This window comes from Hippocampus bargibanti, linkage group LG17 (genome assembly GCF_051943395.1).
Source record: "Hippocampus bargibanti isolate YZ-2025 linkage group LG17, ASM5194339v1, whole genome shotgun sequence".
Taxonomy (NCBI): Eukaryota; Metazoa; Chordata; class Actinopteri; order Syngnathiformes; family Syngnathidae; genus Hippocampus; species Hippocampus bargibanti.
Window position 1 is genome coordinate 9,945,945 of NC_142750.1, and position 21,791 is coordinate 9,967,735.

Consider the following 21,791-nt stretch of genomic DNA (forward strand, 5'->3'; position numbering starts at 1 on the left):
TGGGGATCCAGACCACTGGATGGCAATCCAGCTGCATGTGGCCAGCTAGTATGCACTAGTAGAAGGCCAGAAGAAGAAGGCGAGCCGAAGAAGAAGAGGAAAGCTCTCGAGGGCGGCAGCGAGCCATTTTGTTTCGTGGAGTAGTTGTGTGAAAATCAATTGTTGTCTTGGGAAGATCCGTTTCTTATAAAAACAAAAGATCAAAACGTAATTCGGCAAGATTCGAAGCAAAGTAAGAAGACCAATATCACTGAGTGTGATTCGTTTTTTTATTTTTTCTTAATAAGGCGAACAGCACTCGACGGGCTGCATCACCATGAGTTATGGTAGGCCCCCGCCCGACGTCGACGGCATGACTTCCCTCAAAGTGGACAACCTGACGTACCGCACCACGCCGGAGACATTGCGGCACGTTTTCGAGAAGTACGGCCGCGTTGGAGACGTGTACATCCCGCGAGACCGCTACTCCAAGGACAGCCGAGGCTTCGCCTTCGTCCGCTTTTACGACAAGCGGGACGCGGAGGACGCCATGGACGCCATGGATGGCGCGCTCCTGGACGGACGCGAGCTGCGAGTCCAAATGGCTCGCTACGGCAGACCCCCGGATTCGCATTATAGCGGCGGGCGCCGAGGAAGCGGGGGTGGTGGTGGAGGAGGAGGAGGTCCACCCCGGAGGTATGGAGGCTCCGGTCGCCGAAGCAGAAGGTAAGAAAAAAAATGGAGCTAGCGGAAACGCTTTGTCTAGCAAAGCGTGGTCACCAATGCATGTTGACACCCAAAAGAGAAAGCGTGCTTTTTGGCTTCAATGTACACATTGCTTTCGTTAAATATTCATTTAAGCGCTTAAGTGTAATAAAAATTAGTGGTCAATGGTTGCTTTTTGTGCTTCAATGTACACTTCGCTCCGATTATATGTTACTTCAAACGTTTAATTAAGCAGTGGTCAAGAATTATGTGGTTTTCTCATTTTCTGTTTGCCTTTCAAGGAATAAAACAGAAATCCTCAGAATGAACTGTCTGCGGTGGTGCTTCAATAATAGCCTAGTAGTTTGCATTTGAGCATCAAATAAAACAACTTTTGATAGTCGTTAAAGTATTTAAAGACCCTGTTGATCTTAAAGTTGGTTGGACTTTAAAAATGACTCGTACATGCCTCGGCATGTTTAATTAGTGAGATGTTGATGAAAAGGTTTCTTCAGCCGTCATCTGTACTTCTTTGAAGGTGTCGGACGTTTCGCTTCTTATCCAAGAAACTTAGTCAGCAAACTAAAGTCTTACTGGTAGTTTAAGCCCTATATAAATATATCCCTACTGTCCAGACATGGCAGTGCCGGCCTCTGCTATGATAGGTCGCTGCTCTCAGGTTGGGGGGAGCAGAGGACTACTCCCTGCCACTCCACTGATTGTTCCTATTGTCCTGACTAACGACTGGCCTGAATGCCCCACTTCCACCGGTATCACCTCATCAGTATTCCTAATCCTATTTTGCCTAAAATGGGCTGTTGTACGAAAGTAGTGAGATGCACACCCTTGAAGTTTACCAAAAACGTTTGTCGCCCTTGCAACTTGAGTCAACCAGTATTGTGAATGCGACTAAAAGCTTGTCATTGTTGTTACTGCAGCCCCCGGAGAAGACGCAGCAGGTCCCGCTCTCGTTCCCGTTCTCGCTCCAGAAGCCGATCCCGCTACAGCCGCTCCCGTTCCAGGTCCTACTCCAGATCCAAGTCTCGCTCCCCTAGGAACAAGAAGTCCAATGCCAAGTCCCGATCCAGGTCCCGTTCAAGATCTGCGAGCCGCTCTGTCTCCCCTCCTAAAAGAGCATCTGCATCTGGGTCCAGATCTAAAAGCCCGGCCAAGTCAGCCGCTGAGAATGGAGGAGACTCACCTTAGTTGGCTGAAACTCACGTGAGAATTTAACTTTGCATCTTTACAATGAACTTTTAGTTTTGCAACTTGGATTTTGTGGAAAATACCAGATTCCATGGTTCCATCAATCACAGCAAGTCTCCAAGTCTTACGTGTGCCAATCAGCCCGTTAGGTTAGCCTTTGTTCTTTTTCTCCTGCAGTGGCACCTTAAAACTCTGCCATGGGTGTTTTTGTCCCCCTAAACCCCAACAACACCCCCTCTCATCCTCATTGTTAAGTCATAAACTGACCTGAAGTGAAGAAGTCATTGCAGTTCATCACTTTTACATGTTTTCCTAATTTTGGGTGATATTTACATTTCTTTAAGCTTAACGTGGGGACAACTACACAAAAAAGTAAGAATGACACATTAACGTCAAGGTGCTTTTGTACACATTTCCTTTGGCGCTTAAACCCATTGTTGTTTAATTATTGATATTTGCGTAGCCTTAATCTGCTGACTTGTTTTTTTCCCCCTGCTTTCAGGTGAAGGACGGATGATGTCCCAGGTCAAAAACCCGCTTGTTCCTGGACCAGGTTGTCCTCATGGCTTCTGCTTCATTGTTCGTTTCTGCTTCTTTTCTTTATGGTTTTTAAATCTCTGCGCGGGATTTTTTTTACTGTACTACGGTTTCTATTTGTAACGAGTGGCTCCACTACATGGACTCAAAAGCTCCCATTCAAGAGTCGGTCTGATTTTGTATGTTTAAAGCAAATAAGTTTTTTTTCCTCCCTCAATATTTTGTCTTTGTGCACTAGGCGCAGTTGTGTAGCGGTTGTTGCTAAGGTGTTGCTGTGTGTTGCTGGTGCCCTCAGCGCTGCAGTATTCTTCCCTCAGCGGTACGCTCGCGACATCCCTCTTGTACAATCAGCTCTTTTTGTTTTATTGTTTTTCCCATGTGACTTTCATTAAAGATTCTCTCCACATTCTTTTTATGACATGTTTTAGGTTTTTTACTTGAATTGACTGGAGCTGTGCAGCTGCAACCTTCTGGAAGCGCCGCAGATCCATGTTGGTCGTCTTTTAATAGACTACTACTGTATTGCAGACAGGCTTAAGCATTGCTCACTTTAAGATGGCGTCATTTTGAAATCAAAGTGAGGGCTCAATTCTATTGAAAAAGTATATCGCCACTAGCCAGTGTCAAGGGAATCCCTACTTTTCTCAAAAACAAAATTTTTCAGGAAATCGAAGAAACAACATTTTGCACTTTTTCGTGCATGTACCTCATTGCTAAGCGGACGCTAACGTCTGCCCACCATTAAAATGGGGTGCATTTCAGCACTTGCCACTTTGGCAGGTCGAATTTTATCTTTTTGGTGCATATAAAGTATACATTTTTGCCGGTGGTTGCTGCTGTGGGGTGCCCAAAAGTGGTCGAGGTAGGTGGTGACGTTTGGTAGTTAGTCAAAGACCTAGAGGGAAAATGTAGAAATCTGATGAGACTATGACATGGCAGCCTAAAATGTGTTTTCACGATGAAAAGAAATGAAGGAATGGCTTGTCACAACGACCCCAGCAGAAAAGCTATGTGTCTGGGAGAATGAAAGTGGTCTCTAGTGGTTGGGACAAAACTCAAAAGTTCAAACAAAACAGACTCATCTAATTTTTCTAGGTTGTATTGGGGTTATATCACGTGCAGATGGCAGGTTCATGACATGATAGTGCCACTGAAGTAGCTTACCTTTGTCAATAGAGTTTACAGAATGGAATTCTGAAACTTTCTTTTACAAAGACGAGATAAGGATGTGTGATAACTATTAACCTTTACCAACAAAACTACAGTCTCAAGTTCATAAGAAAGCTAGGTTGGTACTGTAGATCCAAAGGTCAGAACTTTACCTATACAGCTCTGGACTAAGATGTTATTGTTTTACGTTATGTGGCTGGAGGGCAATGGATTACACAACCTTAGCAGAGCTGAATACTCCGAAACATTTGCACTGAGATTTTACTAGAGATTTACTTTTCATGTTCATCTTCCATCGTATTATCTCTTCTTTTCCTTTCGGCTTTTCCCTTCAACCTGGTTCGCCACAGCGAATGAGAATCAGTGTCCTCCGTCTTCAGAGGTTTGATTCGCATGTTTGTTTTGGCTAAGCTTTTACGTCGGATGGCCTTGACACAACTCTGTATTTATCCGGGCTTGGGACCGGTACAAGACTTATGCCCCCTTGTGGCTACAGAACCAGCAACTCGCTCAGTAATAAAGGCCCCCAAACGCAAAATGGTCATCGGCAAAGCAACATTCCATCGTATTATTATCCAACCGCAAAATGATGGGTAACCCTGGAAAACCGCTAGCTGTCACAGTACAGTGTCTGGTGAGCAAAAAAAACTTAACTGATGTGTAAGAATTGCTTTTATAGGTGTACTGTGTGTACTGTGTTTCATGGAAAGCAAATGATTAATATGTGTGACGTGACTTTCAAACGTCCTATTGCGGTGGATTGGAACGGGAAATTCCCCATTACTGCCTACTACTGTTCGATCGTTTCCATCTGAGTTTCCATCTTAAAATGTTTCTTTAACTATTTGTCTTTCGGCAAGCGCCCTGCCATGAACTAAAGTAATCAAAAATCACGTAATTTGAGTAACGTCAGTGTGTGCCTGAAGCGACATCTGATAGGAGTCGCTCCTCTGATTCGTCAGCTTTCCCATTCCGTCACATGAGTGGTGACGTTTATGGGCGGGGCTATAAAGCCTTGTTTTTCCTCACTGTTCAACATCTCCGGTCTCCATTTTGAGACAGCTTGTGTGGCAGTAGCAAGGAGGGAAAAAGGAAAGCTAAGTTTAGCCCAGCCTGTCGTCGTCGTCCTTTCTTTAGGCCCGAACGCTACTAGCACTACCAGAAACCACTCAACCAACGAAGTAACGCTCACGAGCGAAGTTACTATCCGAAAGGAAAGCAAATCTTATCGTATGTCCGCTATCCAGAACCTCCAAACTTATGGTGAGTATTCTGGGAGCGTCAGGGTGTTGGGGGAAGGGCGACAATGTTTTTTTCCCCACTACATATGTTCATGTAATGTTGATTACCATTTTAATTGGACACGATTAGCTTTAAGATGATTTAAAGATTGATGAAATTTATTACTGGCTCAGACTGGTTATGTGATAGAATTGAGCGGGGAGTAGCAGATAAGCTTCCCTTGTGCTAATGGTCAACGAGGCCGCCATTTGGCCTTCGGGAAGCTATCAGCCTGTTAGCATCTATATGTTGACGTTATCTTTTTCCTTTTTTAAACGTAAATATTTTCAAAAATAGTTTGCATTTTACAATTTTAGAGTGCTAATTTACACTGTCTGGACAGTTGCCAGGATATAAAATAATCATTCGTAAATTAAGAGGTTTATTCATATTCCTCGATTATTTTTGCCATCGACTGTTTTTTTTTTGTATTGGTTTAATGCCATAAATCGCGCCGCGGATGTCACCTGGCCTGTTCTTTTTGGACCTCTTCCAAAGTGAAAGCATGAAATTAATAGTTACTTTGGGGAGGCCGGACAGGAGCATGCGCAGACCTTGCGCAATATCACGTGTTTCACCTGACAGTGTATTACTATTTTTTTTATGTTTATTCCATCAGACCCCTTTGCTGATGCAACTAAGGGTGATGACTGCCTCCCAACTGGGAAAGAAGACTACATCCACATAAGAATCCAACAGCGGAACGGCAGAAAGACCCTCACGACTGTCCAGGGCATAGCCGCCGAGTATGATAAGAAGAAGCTAGTCAAGGCCTTCAAGAAGGTCCGAGCCTCTGTGTAATTTGGCACACGTTTCCTTACTTGGATTAGATTAATTTTGTCAATACAAACCACTTTGGCGGTCTGGGATAATACATTTGATTGAGAATGAAGCAAATAAATGCTCAAGTCAGGTCAGTCTGGGGTGAGAAAGACTTGGATGGAGTTGCATTATTCTATCCCATTTTACCCTCACATACCTTTCTACTGAAGTTGTTCCATCCGTTTGGGTGGCAAATCAACTGCTCTGAAGTTTTAAGTATAATTGTAAACTGCAAATAAAAAATGATAATTTATTCCTCTAGGATGCTGTACACAAACGAGTATTTAATGATTAGAGTTAATGTAATTTAGCTATTTTTTCCCCTTTTGTTTAGTGCATGTATGATAGGTCAACTCATTTTGTGTCCGATTTTTTTGCCACTTAACCCAACAGAAGTTTGCTTGCAATGGGACGGTGATTGAGCACCCGGAGTATGGTGAAGTGATCCAACTTCAGGGGGATCAGCGCAAGCACATATGCCAGTTCCTCATTGAGGTGAGTTGTCATTTTCCTAATCCAGACTCAGTGTTGACACTTCACGGGTAATTTACTCTCGCCTCTTGTAGATTGACCTGGCCAAGGAGGAGCAGCTCAAAGTCCACGGCTTCTAGACGCTATCAGCAGCCCCCCTTACCAGGAAGACCATCATTTCCCTCACCCCCACCCTTCCCTTCATGTGCTGCTGTCACTCTTCCTCCCCCACAGCTCTGAGCTAGCTAAAGTGAACAGGCTGTTCTAACATGGGACTATGTACCACCACTGCTTCCCTTGGTCAACTGGGGGCAGTCTTGCCACGTCGTAGATTCGCAGAGTTTCCACACAACATCCGGGATGAATGGTGATGACGTCCACATGTGCTTCCCTGGGTTATTTACTTTTTTTATTTTTTAGATCTCTGTGCCACGATGAAGTGGCACTGTTCATGTAACTTTTTTTGTTTTGTACTTTAAGGTGTTTCAATAAAATGATGCGTCTATGTATGCTGTTGAGTGGTGATTGAACAAAGTTCCCATTAGAGGCTGGCATTGAAGGCTGTCCAAATTCACAGATTGTCTCCCCTTTTTTTCATGATGTCATGTACGGTTCAAGTCGACGGGATGTGGTTTCCAAATCTTAGAAGGGTAGTTTACATGCTGGATTATTCGCCTTGAAATGAATGTTGTGTAGCCTTGGATCCATTGAGACTTTGGGCTGAGGATGAAATTGAACACATTGGTCTTTGGAGGACTGGTATGAATTTGAATGTATGTACACGGTCATAGTTGCAGTTTAATAGAAAATGTTTTTTTAATAATTTTCCTTCGGGTTTATGTTCGTTGTAGATTACCCGGTTATGAATGGTTGTGACTCAAAGAATCCTTGAAATAACTCATTAATTAAAACTTGGAACACCATTATTCGAATCACCTTTTTCGCGTTCGCGCTTTTGAGCCTTCTCGCGTACCGTTGGTTTCCCTGGCAACATTGCCGCCATTGTTAACTGCGTAAAGCAAAGAATACGACAGCGACACTGCTACTTGTCTCTTTAATGTTTTTGTCGTCCAGCGCCTATCATTCCATTCTGCCTTCAATTGTTTTCATTTCTTAGAAAGCTACTGTTCTGTTAAGTAAAACGGCGATGAAGCTCAGTTTCGCTGACTGCTAGCTTAAAAAAACAGACGATTCGGTGAATCAATTGAAGTTTTTCCTCGACCGACGTTTGGGTGCAACGTATTTTGTTGTAGTTTGGCGTCATTACGGATAATACACGAATAATGTGTTTTGACAACAACTTTGCCACGAGGACGAAGAGGAAAACAGACTGAAGGCGCTTGCTGTTCAACGTCATCAACTCTTCGATAAGGTCTTGACAACAGGTAAGCACGTGGGGGTTTGGGAAACACCCCCTATCCATATTTCATGTAATTGGTCTCAACGTTATTTACTTACTACACAGTTTTTATTTGCAGTGTGTGCTTATGACAGGCACAACAATCATAAGCTATTAATGGAACTAATGGAGCGGTTGCTGGTCATTGTCAGGGCAACTGGGGTCTGACACAAACAAGTACGTACATGTATGTGTATTTGTGGACATTTTGTTCGTCTAAAATGAAACAATTTTTTTTGGAAAAAAAAACATGCAGGAATGCCCAAGACCAGATTTGAGTGTCCATCCTCAGGTACACAGGACACGTTCGAACCACTTATCGATTAAGAGCAAAAAACATAGGATGATGAATTTGCCTTCATTTGTATCATCTTTTATGGCAGTTGTCTACTTCTGTGATCTTATTTTCTTCTGAACTAAAGTAGCCCAGTGACAGTAACTCAAAGTGGTAACCATGACAAACCAAAAACCTCTGGAGGCTTCCCTCCAAAATTCATTTCACATCAGATGGCGCACAAGCAATCACATGCAATGATAATCATGAGAAAACTAATCCGAAATTGAACATTTATAATTATGACAATGCTTTGTTTTGTGACTGCAGGGAACCTGGACATGTGACGTTCGTGCAGAGAATGAGCGTAAGGAAAAAAAACGACAATCCTAAGTTTATTTCCGTTGTCTCTCTCAAACTGCTTTTTACAAAGTGCTTTGAAAGAACTACAAAGCAAAATTGAAACTAGAAGTGCAACAATGAATTGATTAATCAACAACTAATCTATCTTTACATTAATCAAAAACTGTTATGAGCCAAATGAGTAACCAAATTATAATGTGTTTGTGCAAAATGGATCCTAGTTGTGTAAAAAAAGAAAAAGAAACCAAAGACATAACGATTATACCCATGTTGAGGCAGCACGATGCCTCTCTTCATATCTTTCGGTCTTCCCACTCAGGTTGTTCCTATTTTGGGTTTGGCCGTCCCCCTACCCGCTATCGTCATAGCCGGCGTCACACTCTACATGTTGCTGCTGGCCCTCATTCTCTGGATACGATTTTGCTTAAAGGTGTGTGTGAGTACGGGTGTAGTGAGTGCCCACAAACAAACTAAGCGATTACCAAATCAACCGACACCTCGCGACTTTGTGTTGTAGGAGCGTTGTACGTTGACATGCGGCTCCTGTTGTCCCAGCTTCTCCATGTGGGATAGCTGTTTCCGTCTGGCGCAGTCGTGTGACTGTCATCCGCCTACATTGCGCTCATGTCTGAGGGACATACCGTCTCCCCCCTCGGTGAGAGTCTGTGCAAAAATGTTATTTAAAGGACAACCGACACCATTTTTTTGTTTCCTAACTAACATCAGAAAAACGTTTTATAGCATCTAAAACACCCAAAACACGCAGGCTGGTATTTTTAGTCAAATGCAAAACATCAATAAAAATGACTTAAGGTGTGCTAAAACTGCAACAAAATGAGCTGCGAATTGGGGATTTTCAGAAAGTCCCGCTCCCAGTTGGTGACGTCACGCCAGGACGTCTTGCCTTGCTCCGAGAATCAAAACAATGGCTTCAGATTCGGAGAAGATGCTAACTTTTAACTCATCCAGTTATTAATATGATTCAAATAGTTCTGAAGCGGGAAGCATAAATGTTTGCAATCGAGCCGTCTGGACTCCAATTTAGCGCACAAGATGGCGCCCAAGCTCCGTTGGAAATGGGCTGATTTGTCTGCTGGGAATTTCTGTCAACTTCTGTATGGTGTTACCGCAATTGGTAGTCTTGGTGCAACACACAATGATTCTTCACTTCAGTTTCATGCTGTTGTATACTTAGTTGGCCGAACATAAGGTCCACAATGGAAGCACAGAAAATCTGGGGTCAATCTGAGGTGAACAGACACAGTCTGTAAAACTGTCATCCTCAGGTAGGAGAGTTGGTCTTGGGTGGAATTTAGGACCTGGTAACTCATTTACAGGAATAGCTCATTAGCCAGGTTACAAATCTATAAACTTGTGGAAAGACAACTCATTAAAATGTCTATGTTTTGTTGGTTTATGGATGTTGGCGCTTGTACCATAGGACATCCAAGGGTGTGGTATTCGAATCAAGAAGACTGTGTTTTACTCATGTATCACTCAAATTTGCATATACTCTCAATAAATAGCTTGGCAGCGGGCTGCAGAGCTTGGGCGTCAGTTGAAGATGGGCACATGAAGCGGCGTCATGAAAACTGCGCTCTCTGCCCACAATAAAAGACAGTCTTCCTGTGTTCAAGCCTTTGTTCAGTGTCCGAAACAACATCTCTGACAACTTCTCAAACTGGGGTCCCAAGTGTCCCAAAATAATAACATGACATCCATGTTAAAGTTGTGACCATCATTTATCCAAGAGCAAAAATCTGTGAATAATCCATGCACTAAATATGGAGGGTGAAAAAACAAATCAGAATTTGTCCTGATAACTTTTTGATTTATTTTCCAGAAAAATACACCATATTTTGCATTTTGATTCAAGTGTGTTCCACACGAGCAAAGATGACTCTGAATGGTGCCTGACGTTTCTGCTTGCAGTGTACTGGATGGGACTGCGCATGCACGTGTCAACCCCCGGAGTGCGAGTCGTGCAACTGTCTATGCTTTGAGATCCGCATCAAGTAATCGTGCACGACACTCCAAATACGCCGGACATTGCCATAACATTCTACACAATGGGATTTTACGCTATCGTTCAAAGAACGTTTCCAATTCAACAATGCAAAGGACGTTTTAGCTGAAATGAACTGAAGAGCAAAACACGTCAACACTTTCTTCGTCTGGATTTGCCAAACTCAGGAAGTCCCACAAAGGGTCCAGTTGATTTTGTTTGCTTTGACTCTTTGGGCACTTTTGATTCATTCAAGTTTTTATTTTTTTACACTTCACATTCCACTGTAAAATGTTAATAAAAGTGCTTCTTTGCTTTCATTTGACGAGATTCTAGTGAAGTTTATTCATATCAATCTTGAGCGCAAAAGACTTTCAAAGAATTTGATGGACCCACTGGAGACAATGATTAGCAGCATCACCTAGTCAAACATACATAAAATTATTTATGTGTACAGTGATACCTTGGCTTACGAACTTAATTGGTTCCCAGACAGTGTGTAAGGGGAAAAGTGTGTATCCCAAAAAGTAATTTCCCATAGGAAACCATTAAAATGAGAATAATCCGTTCCCAGGTCCCCAAAAAACATAATTTTCTACTTTCTAATTTTCAAAATATACCTTATTTTATGTATAATAAATGTGTTGTGGTATTATAATTAAATAAACGGTACTGTAGAATAAAGTCGTTTTATTTACCTTTGTGATGGTCGTTGATGGCTTGATGGAATGGAGTGGCCGGTTTCGTCAGCATTAAACACTCAATGAGGAACGTAGCCTTCTTCTTTCTTTCTAATTTTACCTAGTTCCTCATCAATTGTGTTCTGTTTAGCTGAGTTGATAGCTTTTTGCATCAAGTCTACAGATGGCTTGTGCCGATTATTTGTGGAGCCTGATTGATGGGAATTTTAACTTTGCTGTCTACACTCTGCCTTTAAACAAAGTTGAAGTCCAAATTTCACTGTTTTCTATCCATTTAATCACTCTCTCTGTCTCTGCTTGTCTCTTTAATGGTTAAACCCCCTCCCCTCACTGCTGCGTGCTTGACCAATCACGTGGCGTTAACTGACGACTTGGGGCGGGGAATAGAGGACCAAAACAAGCCGGCTGCCATTTTCTTTTAGGAGAACGGGCTCGTTCACGAACGACACATCACTCAATGTGGCAGCTCCGTGTGTATCCTGAAAAATAATTCATATGCCAAGGTAAAATTTTCATACATTTAATGTTCGCAAACCGAAAAGTTTGTAATCCAAGGGGTTCGCAACCGAGGTATCACTGTATTTGATTGTATGACTCCATGCTAGTCGTAAAGTTAAAACCAAAAGAAGTGTTTTAGGTTTGCCAATGTGGGAGAAAACTGGAGTTCCCGGGGAAAAAAAACACAGAGGAGACCGGAATTGAACCCTGGGACACTTGGCGCAAACCAATTTCCATTTCACTCAGTGAAACAGCATGAGTAGGACAACTTGCAAGCACAAGCTGAACAGCAGGAGCTGGCTGAGGAGGAGTGGCTTTACTGAGCTGGAGACTGTGAGGGTCATCAACTCCCCCACCTCCTCCATAAGGAAGTTGCTGAAGCTACTGAGTCTGGGCAAGACAGTCAGTTGATGGTTTTCTCCTGTATGATTGGCTGTCGTCAGCACCGCCACCTGGTGCCAAAAGCCCTCCACCAGGCACATCAACGCCCCGCCACTGTTTCCCTGTATTGACGACGCAAGTCACAAGATAGGAAGTCACAGTCTTACCAATTTTGTCTTGTATCTGGTAGAAGCTGTAAAGGTCACCGGGTCCATTGACAGACGATCGATACAAATATTCTCAGCCGATGACACATTCCCACAGTTCTGCAGTGGTGTTCGGACCTCCTTCAAGGTCTGCACCACTAAAGTTTGAAACAAGAAAAAAATGCATAGTTGGGCTGGCATGACCCTTACTTAGAATCAAACCGATTCAAAGAGAATTTCATGACATGCCTCCTCCTTGGCTCACACGCCATCCGGCAGCCCAGCAGACGAAACCTCTGGTGAAAATCTGGCCGTTGTCCAAGCAGATTGGCCAGATGACATCTGACAGTTGCGGTCGGGATGCTAGATGCAAGACCGCCACATTTGGACCTGACTGTGTGCTGTTTCTCATAGCGATCACTCTCAACTCCGTCTCAGAACTGTTGGATTCGCTTTGATTCACGTGACCCAGGAAGACAGTCCACTCGGACACTGCGCTCGACCTGCAAAGCATAAACCCATTTTAACCCTCATATGATGTTCGAAAGCTATATGTTGCTAACCTAAAGTAGGCCAATTCTGACCCGAACCCAACAAACATACGACAGGACTATCGATTGGACTTGTCAGAGGTGGGAGTTGAAACTCTGAAATTATTTGTGATGGCCTGCTGAGATTTTGGGCGTTGATCCTCCCAACACCATCCGACCCACCAAACCACACATGCTTACCCGAGTGTCCAAGCTGATCAAAATATGTTACGACATATGACACACCTTGGCTACGTATCTGAAGTCAACAGTCTCAAACGTGGGTCTTAAACTGGAAATTGACTTTAAACTTGACCGACAAATTGGTGCTGTTGTTAAATCCAGTTTTCATCTTCGGCAGCTAGCTAAAATAAAACCTCCTTTCTCATGAGCACTTTGAAGCAGTAATTCATGCCTTTGTCACATTTCGGCTCAATTACTGTAATGCGCTTTACTTTGGAGTCAGCCATGAAACATCTCCATCTGGTTCAGAATGCTGCTGCTCGCCTCTTGACTGGTACTCGGAAGAAAGAGCACATAACTCCTACTCTGGCATCCACTCCATTTTAGAGTTCTTTTCAAGATATTATTATTTGTCCTCAAATCTTGAAATGGCCTTGCTCCTCCTTACCTCTCCAAGCTCATCCACACCAACACACCTTCCTGACGCCTCAGGTCTGCTGACCGGACATTATTAGATTCGCCAAAAACCAAACGGAGGCTCAGAGAGGATCAAGCCTTTTCCGTTGGTCTTACTCTCTGGAATGACCTGCCACTGAACATTTGGCAAGCCCCCTCGCCGCCCATCTTTAAAACCCGGCTCAAAATTCACTCATACTCTGCCATTTGACTCAGCATGATTCTGACTTGATCTTGGTGTCACTCCCTGATGCTTTCTACTATCGTTGTGACTGCTTTATTTCCTGTATATGATAGCTGTCCATGTTAAGCACTTTGTTCCAGCTTCAGCTGCAGTTAAAGCGCTATATAAACCAATATAAAGCATCTTAAAGGACTGAAGCTCTGTTTGTGATGTAAGGAAAGAGATGCCCATTTCACGGTAAGATCAGAGCGTTGTCATCAAATGGTGAGGATAGTTTTTTCTTTTTTTAATGTTGCTGTGCCAAGTACCATTTTGTGTTTAGGAGCCTTTTACCGAGCGAGTTGCTTGTTCTGTAGCCACAAGGGACATATGTCTTCTTGTGCCGGTCCCAAGCCCGGATAAATACAGAGGGTTGTGTCAGGAAGGGCATCCGACGTAAAAGCTTGGTCAAAACATACATGCGGATCAAACCTCTAAAGATGGAGGACACTGATTTGCTGTGGCGACCCCTTGAAGGGAAAAGCCGAAAGGAAAAGAAGATGTATTGTATTGTATTGTACAAGAAGATACAGGCGCAAGCGCAGGAAGCTTTCTTGAGTGATTATACACACAATTTGAGGAAGCATGAAGACACCATTGGTAGATGGCCACGGATAACTTTATGGCCACAGGCTTTATAGTACCTCCGTCCAACATTTGTTAACATGCTGACATGTCGCCATACCGTGCTATGCACTGTGCACTGGTAAGCACGATGTCCTCCGCCACCAACGTGCCGCTGCATGCGTAACTTCCGTTCAGATACAGACGGGCCATCCAGGGCCAGTCGCCCGTCGTAGCAGACGTGGACCCGGAACCCAACAGGCGCTCATTCAACAGCGCGACCCCGCACAACACTAGTTTTTGAACACATCAATGACAATTTGGGCTGAAGACAAAATGCATGTACGTATAAGTATTGGAGAAATTAGGTTTAAGCCAACGTACTACCACTCCTGGACAATTGTCACTTTTTCCACAAACTTAATCCTTATACTGTATTGCCTAAACATTGCAGTGTGCGACGCTGCTCACGTGGGGCCGTGCTGGTGCTGATGGGCGTCGCAATCGAAGTGGTCGGCATCGGGTCGACACAGCTAACCTGCAGATCTGGGTCGATTCCTTGGGACGTGAAGGTGACAAACCCTGGCAAGTTGTGTCTGCCAGTATGGTTGCTGATCCATTCCTGATACTTGGACACCCGTGTGTAGACTCCCGGAAACCGTGGCAGGCCGCAACCGTTTCCGAAGCTCACCAAGCCGCCTTGGATCCATTTGGAACCTTGCTTCATCACCATTGGACCACCAGAATCACCCTGTGGAGCGGCCTTGTTAGCAGAAACTACAGTGCATCTTGAAAAGTAGTCAACAACAAACAATGTCAAATCCAGGCCCACTGACAAAAAAATCTCTTTCTGGGGTCATTTTTCAAATCAAATTCATGGGTTGTGTCACCTGACAGGCGGACCTTCCTCCCTCCCTTGGACCAGCACAAATCATGTTGTCTGTGATTGTGTAGCGGCGTTCGTAGTCACAACTGCACTGGCGATTCCCCACCACAGGAAGATTCACCTCCGTCAGATTCTTGGGGCTCGGTAGAGACTCTGTAAGCACAACAGCGACCACCATCTTTTAAGTTATGTTTAAAGTGATTCTTTCGCACTGCCCCAGTGGCCCCCTTTTTCACAAATGTTTCAACATTGAAAAAAGATGGGAGGGAAATCTATTTTTTCACGGTTTGCAAGATCCCAAAAAGCAGGCAGGAGGGAGCAGCAGGTTGTATTTGAGAAGTTGTATTAAAATTAAGTCAACAGGAACAATAATCAAAAACGTTAAAATCATCTGAACAGAAAAATACAAAGTATCAAAGGAAAAAACCAAGAGTAAACGTCTGCCAAGAAAACAAACACATGCACAGCATACAATGCGTGCACAATGCATACAATTGCATACAATGACCCGACACCGAATGGTCGTGCCGGGAGTCCTTTTGACTGACCCTGACTGAAACGACCAGCACCTGCGAGGCTGCAGGCAGGGCTGACAGGGCTACCCGTTGGTCGCCAACCCGAATGTGGCAATCTGCCACTGATCGGGACGACCAGCACTTGTGCAGGTGCGGGCAGGGCCAACAGCGCCACCCGTTGGTCGCCAACCAGATCATGACAATTTTAAGTTTTAAACTGGTTTCTGTAGGAGGAAAAACACGACACAAATATTTTGAACATTTTCCAATGCTGTAAAAATGTGAAGAATACACTGAATAAATATTACATTTGACAGTGTCTGTCAACGACGATTTGCGTCATCGGCGCGACACCCATTTTTATTAGCGATTAGCAGGGCGTTTCGTGTACACTTGACCGAGGGTACTGGGGAAGAATGGGAATCTGGAGGCCAAAGAGAACATTTTTAAACGGTACACGTGAGCTACGACAGTTTAAGCGCATTAAAAATGCACCTCGTGCCTCGTTCATTTTAGCGTCCGTTATTGCTGTTACTCATTATGGCATTCGTGTAACTGCGCTCGGTAACTTTTTGATCGAAAAGTATATCTCGGGTCAGAAAGTTTTTTTTTTGGAACTCTGCTTTACTGAACGCACTACAGGGTAAAAAAAACATAACTACGAAGGCTCATTGCGTATTTGTAGCCAACTAAGTCATTTTGATAGTAGCGTAATGTAATTAATACAATACATATGGTATGTGTCACTATAAGACTTTTTTGGGGGGTTGTAGGGGCTCCAGATATACGTATATATATATTTTGGTGCAATATGGCTCATTCAACATTTTAAGTTAATGATCTCTGGTTTAACTCTAATATTATGTTGGGGGAAAAAATCATGTCGATTATGTTGAGGGTCATTTTTACTCATATGTAAAAATCCACATAAAACAGTATAACAATAGGTGACATCGGCAACAACTGTTTCCGGGATGTTATAAACATACTTGAAAAACACATTTTCTTTCCCATTAGGATCATTTAGAACTATTTTGAAGAAAGGAAAAGAGGAGATCAGTGCTTTAGTCAACACAAAACAGAAAGGGGTAAATTTGACCTGTAACATAATATTGAATGGGTTGAATCAATTTTATTTGTTCGTTAAGTCACTTTATCCTACATTTTGAAGTTGATATGGGTGCTTCCCCCCCCCCATTATTACACAGCGCAGCGGACTGACCGTCCTGGCTGATTTTTCCCCAGCCGGTGACCCAGGTCTCGATTCCGTCGAAGAACGTGCTTCCGTCGGCGGCCAAACACACAGGCACGACAAAGTCATTGAAGATTACAGGTTCGGACAGCTTCAGCAAGGCCAAGTCATTGTTGTAGGTCCTTGGGTTGAATTTGGGGTGGTGGATGACCTCGACGATGGTGCGGCCAACAGCGTTTGGATTTGGAATCTCCAGACTCAGATGACCCAATGCCGCAATCATAGGTCTGTTGCTGCACGCACGCACGCACACGCACACAACATTGTAGTATGGGATGCATTCTTGCATTGCCATCCTGATATATTTTAGTGTGTGGCTTAGTGATTCACTTTGAAAATGTTACCCAAACAATGGGCAGCATGTAAAATGTTCACGTTGCCCCAGCACTTTCTCTATTCAATTTTGGATTCTCTTATTTTCATAACATTCTGACTTTTATCCCCTCAAACAAAATCTGAATTCATGATAACGTTACACCCTCAGTCATTTTATGTATTTATTTTGTCAGCGTCCATTGGAATCAGTATTATGGAGGCATCCTATGTCAAGAGAGCACAAATTGCAAAAGCCATGCTTTAGTGTGTTAGAGACTTGAACTACCTGCGAACGCAGTGTGCGGCAGACAGCAGCCACTCACTGTTGATGAGCGATGCCCCGCAGAAATGTGCCCCTGAAGCCCAATGCAGGCTGGCCTGCCAGGGCCAGTCACCATGCGAAGCTGCCTGACCCCCTACGATGCGGTTGTTGAGCAAGGCCCGCCCGCACACTGAAAACACACACACACACACGAAATATGAATTTTAAAAAGGCGGCATAGTCACATTCTTTTGAATCCTTATATCTGAGGAACTACTTAAATGTCACTGTAATTAAGTCATTACCTCACCTTCACCTGCCATGAACCCACCACACGTCACCGATTACTTTAGTTTTGAATTTATTTTTTGGGTGGTGCTACCATCTTTTAAATACTTCTACTCATCTGCTATTCTGTGAAAAGCTGTCGCCTCATATCTTGTTAACTCTTTCACTCCCATTCACAAATTTATTCGGGAATTGAAAATATGACATCGAGCGCCATTCCCAAATTTGTTCGAGTTTTGTTTTTTTCGCGCTTGGGTGCTGATAAAGTGCTGGCCAGACATCTGACAGTGTTTTTCCCCTTACACAGAGGGGCAGCATTTCCCTTTTCTTCCATGTTAGCACTTTGTTACAGCTGTTGTTAAAGCGCTATATAGACCAATATGTATGTATTGTATTGTATTTTGAACAGCCGGCCCCATTTCAAGCACAGATAACTCCAGACCCATATAACTTAGGAATGAAATATTTTTTTTCTGATGAAAGAAGAGAGTCTAAGGTTTCTTACACTGCATTGAATGCTTATGTAGTCCTAAAACTCAACATTCTGTGGGTCCTGGAACGTGAGTGATAATGACAAAAACCATGGCACTGGAGTGGACACATTTTTGCACATCTGGCAGTGAATGAGTTAATGTGTCGTAGTTGGTTGATGGCTGTCTTAGAAGGGAGGCAGCGATTACCTTGCTTTTGTCATCAGTAACTGCTTGCCTTCCTCAGTATGCCTGAGTTAGGTAAATTATTTTAACCACTGCAGAAGGCAACTGGATTTTACGCAGTTTTGAGTAATATCAATCCAAATTAGCAGCATGTAGCTGTCACACAATTTTTGAATACAGGAAAAAAAAAAACGATGCCGCTACGCTGTCAAAATGATTCAGAACACGGATGCAAGGTAGGAAGGAAGGCTGCAACTCACCATCTGGTTGCGCTGCACATTCTGAATATCCAAAAGACAAAAAGAAAAATTGTAGTTGACATTCCAGATTGTTGACAATTCGTAAGCAGCACATACCGATTATTCAGTCATACATCACTTGTCTCTCTAACAGTGTTACACAACTACATTACAGTATTACAGAAAACAATGTCAGCGTATTTTTGATGTTCTGTGAGCGGAAGGGGAAAAATGTGTAAACTGCGGTTGGTCGAGTTGTTGTCTTGTTTTATCATTTTAGTTTCCTTGTTGTTGTCTGACTGGTTTTCATGATGCTGTTTTTCCCGAAACTTGACAGTGACAATAAATATTTGCCCCCTTGGGCCTTTGCGTGGTTGCACAGCTTGTAGAGAGACAGGAGGCTGTCAGAGAAGAAAGAAAAATCCCCATCGCGTGATTAGGGAGTAGTTGTTCATTTTAACATTCTGGTCTTCGCTGTAAAAATCCCAGGACGATAATTAGTCAGAAAAGAATGAATACATGAGTACTCTGAGTACAGTGGATAATTTTACTAGTTCTTGACTCCATCACTTCAACAGACTAATAATTAAATAACTATGAAAGCTGAAATATCACTGGAATTGGAATGGATAGATGGATGGATTGCTAGATAGATAGATAGATAGATAGATAGATAGATAGATAGATAGATAGATAGATAGATAGATAGATAGATAGATAGATAGATAGATAGATAGATAGATAGATAGATAGATAGATAGATAGATAGATAGATAGATAGATAGATAGATAGATAGATAGATAGATAGATAGATAGATAGATAGATAGATAGATAGATAGCTAAGAAGATATATACAGTATGTGTGTGTGTGTGTGTGTGTGTGTGTGTGTGTGTGTGTGTGTGTGCGCGTGTGTGTGTGTGTGTGGAGAGACATAGATGTATACCCTGTATATAGATATTTCCATGCTATAGATATAGATACTGTATCATTGAAATATCCATCTGTCCATCCATCTATCCATCTATCTACACACACGCACGCACGCATACGCACACACGCACGCACACACACAACAAACCCTGATACAGAACTAGTTTAACCACACTACCATCTATCCGTAAATTTTCCACATTCGTTGATTCGGAAGTCACCAAAAAAGAAAGAGTATGAACAATTGTGGACCAATTTCTGGGCTGTTCTTAAATCGAACAATTCTACAATGTCAAATCCACAGAGGTCAAAGGGAAACGACAGTTTTAAAACAATATATATTTTTTACTGAGTAAATGTCTGACCTGTGCCCAGCAGCAGTAACAGCAATGCGTTTGTCCATGTGAGCGCGTCCATCATTTCCAAATTCAAGGGTTGCTTCGCCCAAACACAACCATGTAACAGTATCTATACTGTATAGAAAAAGGCCACGCCCACACACCTTATGTACTTCTCCTCCGGGCACACTCACAAATCCTCCCGAGAAATCCAGTCCAGACAGATAGAAAGAGAGGATGTGGTGGTTTAGCATGCAAACAAACAATGACGCTTCACATTGTCTTCAACTTGAAAGTTTGCTATTGAGAAAAACTTGAAGAATGACATTGCTGGTCCGCCTCCCCATCACACCCACTCCTCCTTCACCTTTTTAAAGACGTTGGATTCATGTTGCCTACGTGACTGAAAAAAAAAAACTTCACCTCAATTTAGACTCCTTGTTAATCATCCCCTCTGCAGTGTTAGTATTTCCTTATCATGTTCTCCCTTCGTGCTGCCTTTACCCAGGTGTGGAAACTTTGATATCGATGGAATGCTTGATAGTTTTTTTATACACACAGATAATCCGCCATCAAGACATAAAGGCAAATCAATGATGCAAAACACGAGAATAAGAGCTTCGTCGTGTTATTGTTTGCAATTCCAGGATGTTCGGTGCTGTTAATTGGAGTGAACTACTGTACTTCATTCAAGTATTCCAGTTAGTATGAGGAAGTATGTTATCGTGTCTTACATTGTCATTGCTAAGGCATATTCTATTGGCGGGGTTGTTAGTTGGAAACCATTAAAGATGATTCCATCTTGAATGTTTTCATATCAAATTAGATCTGTGTCTCCGTTTTGTACTTTTGATTTGAATGTTCCCATAAACAACAACCAATTTTATGCGCAATTTACACTACCAGTGTTTTTTTTTCCTTTGGCCACTCAAATAGCCGTTTGCCTGAATGTGAAGAGTGCATCACCAACCAGCACTGAGGCATTTTTCCAAAGCACCTGGTAAAAAAATGGCAAAGAGCACTTAACAAGACAATCAACATTGGATTACAATGACTGATTAGCGACTCGGCTTTCTGTAAATGACGTACTCGTTGGAGATTGCTGAACAAAAGCTTTTTTGGGGGGGTTAGGCACGATGGTATTTTTATATTTGAATAGTATAGTTATTAAGCTTGGGTGAGTTGCATTAAAAAATCAACTCTCAAAAGTAACGCTTAAAGGACAACCGACACCATTTTACACCATTTTTCGTTTCCTAACTGACATCAGAAAAACATTTTATAGAATCTAAAATACCCAAAACACGCAAGCTGATATTTTAGTCAAATTCAAAACACCAATAAAAATGACTTAAAGTGCCCCAAAATTACTTCAAAATGACCTCGGGATGGCGAGTGTCAGACGGTCCCGCCCCCTTGTTCGTGACGTCACGCCAAAACGTCTTTGCCTTGCTCTAGAATCAAAACAATCAATCAAAACGGAGAAGATGCTTTCTTCTTACTCATCCAGTTTTGAATATGATTCAAATAGTTCTGAAGAAGAAAGCCTAAATGTTTGCAATCGATTAAAGAAGTCCTTCCGGATCATTTTGAGGCGTCTGGACTCCATTGCAGCGTCCCGGAAAATGCACTAGATGGCGCCTGAGCTCCTTTGGAAATGGGCTGGTTTGTCTGCTGGAAATTTGTGTCAACTAGTATCAAATAGTAGTCTTCGTGCAACACACAACGATTCACCATCGCGTTATTTATGTTTTTTCCTTCTAATTTCAAACAAAGTACCCAAAATGCATTGTGTGTCACTTTCTTGGTCAGGGGCGTTCCCTCCGTGACGTCAGGAATCGTCACCAACTCCAAAACAAGACTTCCTGAATATTCAGCGCGAGTCTTAAAACGTAAAATGTAGCTATATGCTGTGGAATATTTGTAAAATATGTTCAGTAGAAGTCATTTGAGGTGATTTTACAAATTATGGACACAACTTGTCCAGAGGCGTCGGTTGTCCTTTAAACTTTAAAGTCCTGACAATGGAAAAACAGAATTCATATGAGAAGTGTCTGAAAACATTACACTGGCAACACGATAAAGAGACACAACAGGCAAAGCGATAAAGTTACCTTTTTTGTACTACTAGAGATAAACCAATACAGTAAATAGCAATGTTACAATGTTGTTGTTGGTTTTTTTAGGGGGACAGGGGTGGTCACAGATTCCAC

At 42.7% G+C, this 21,791-nt stretch overlaps 4 protein-coding genes across 8 annotated transcripts; 3 read left to right on the forward strand and 1 right to left on the reverse strand.

Annotated features, from left to right (window-relative positions):
• Positions 1–95: 95 nt before the first annotated feature.
• Positions 96–4,489, forward strand: srsf2b (serine and arginine rich splicing factor 2b). Of its 4 annotated transcripts, XR_016118160.1 has the most exons (5): positions 96–705; positions 1,623–1,905; positions 2,393–2,443; positions 2,666–2,746; positions 2,856–4,489. XR_016118160.1 is itself a non-coding variant. In XM_089019638.1 (3 exons), exons 1-2 carry the CDS (start codon positions 317–319, stop codon positions 1,888–1,890), a joined length of 657 nt encoding a protein of 218 aa, XP_088875764.1. In that variant the 5' UTR covers positions 96–316; the 3' UTR covers positions 1,891–1,905; positions 2,393–2,836. The 4 variants fall into 4 exon arrangements, 1 of the variants encoding a protein (XP_088875764.1); XR_016118158.1 differs by having other exon boundaries at positions 2,393–2,746; XR_016118159.1 differs by lacking the exon at positions 2,856–4,489 and having other exon boundaries at positions 2,666–2,836.
• Positions 4,490–4,663: 174 nt separating this feature from the next.
• Positions 4,664–6,680, forward strand: eif1 (eukaryotic translation initiation factor 1). The gene is made up of 4 exons (XM_089019640.1): positions 4,664–4,860; positions 5,498–5,661; positions 6,094–6,195; positions 6,267–6,680. The coding sequence occupies exons 1-4, from the start codon at positions 4,830–4,832 to the stop codon at positions 6,309–6,311; spliced, it is 342 nt and encodes a 113-aa protein (XP_088875766.1). The 5' UTR covers positions 4,664–4,829; the 3' UTR covers positions 6,312–6,680.
• Positions 6,681–7,163: 483 nt separating this feature from the next.
• LOC148885650 (uncharacterized) lies at positions 7,164–10,537 on the forward strand. Of its 2 annotated transcripts, none has more exons than XM_089019641.1 (6): positions 7,164–7,556; positions 7,650–7,747; positions 8,175–8,211; positions 8,527–8,637; positions 8,725–8,862; positions 10,140–10,537. In XM_089019641.1, exons 3-6 carry the CDS (start codon positions 8,206–8,208, stop codon positions 10,224–10,226), a joined length of 342 nt encoding a protein of 113 aa, XP_088875767.1. In that variant the 5' UTR covers positions 7,164–7,556; positions 7,650–7,747; positions 8,175–8,205; the 3' UTR covers positions 10,227–10,537. The 2 variants fall into 2 exon arrangements, with proteins under 2 accessions (XP_088875767.1, XP_088875768.1); XM_089019642.1 differs by having other exon boundaries at positions 7,666–7,747.
• LOC148885651 (polyserase-2-like) lies at positions 9,931–19,939 on the reverse strand. The gene is made up of 10 exons (XM_089019636.1): positions 19,606–19,939; positions 18,329–18,349; positions 17,149–17,314; positions 16,518–16,780; positions 14,785–14,933; positions 14,366–14,645; positions 14,016–14,187; positions 12,188–12,441; positions 11,999–12,096; positions 9,931–11,914 (listed from the first exon to the last, which is right to left on the reverse strand). The coding sequence occupies exons 1-10, from the start codon at positions 19,658–19,660 to the stop codon at positions 11,654–11,656; spliced, it is 1,719 nt and encodes a 572-aa protein (XP_088875762.1). The 5' UTR covers positions 19,661–19,939; the 3' UTR covers positions 9,931–11,653.
• Positions 19,940–21,791: the final 1,852 nt, after the last annotated feature.

Excerpts from the sequence above, each read along its gene's own strand:
- srsf2b (XM_089019638.1), top strand. The coding sequence starts at position 317 with ATGAGTTATGGTAGGCCCCCGCCCGACGTCGACGGCATGACTTCCCTC. Across the intron at positions 706-1,622 it reads TCCGGTCGCCGAAGCAGAAG|CCCCCGGAGAAGACGCAGCA; the intron begins GTAAGAAAAAAA and ends TTGTTACTGCAG.
- eif1 (XM_089019640.1), top strand. The coding sequence starts at position 4,830 with ATGTCCGCTATCCAGAACCTCCAAACTTATG. Across the intron at positions 4,861-5,497 it reads CCAGAACCTCCAAACTTATG|ACCCCTTTGCTGATGCAACT; the intron begins GTGAGTATTCTG and ends TTATTCCATCAG. Across the intron at positions 6,196-6,266 it reads TATGCCAGTTCCTCATTGAG|ATTGACCTGGCCAAGGAGGA; the intron begins GTGAGTTGTCAT and ends CGCCTCTTGTAG.
- LOC148885650 (XM_089019641.1), top strand. Across the intron at positions 8,638-8,724 it reads GGATACGATTTTGCTTAAAG|GAGCGTTGTACGTTGACATG; the intron begins GTGTGTGTGAGT and ends TTTGTGTTGTAG. Across the intron at positions 8,863-10,139 it reads ACATACCGTCTCCCCCCTCG|TGTACTGGATGGGACTGCGC; the intron begins GTGAGAGTCTGT and ends TTCTGCTTGCAG.
- LOC148885651 (XM_089019636.1), bottom strand. The coding sequence starts at position 19,660 with ATGATGGACGCGCTCACATGGACAAACGCATTGCTGTTACTGCTGCTG. Across the intron at positions 18,350-19,605 it reads GTTACTGCTGCTGGGCACAG|AATGTGCAGCGCAACCAGAT; the intron begins GTCAGACATTTA and ends TTGGATATTCAG. Across the intron at positions 14,188-14,365 it reads CAGCACCAGCACGGCCCCAC|TGTTGTGCGGGGTCGCGCTG; the intron begins GTGAGCAGCGTC and ends TTCAAAAACTAG.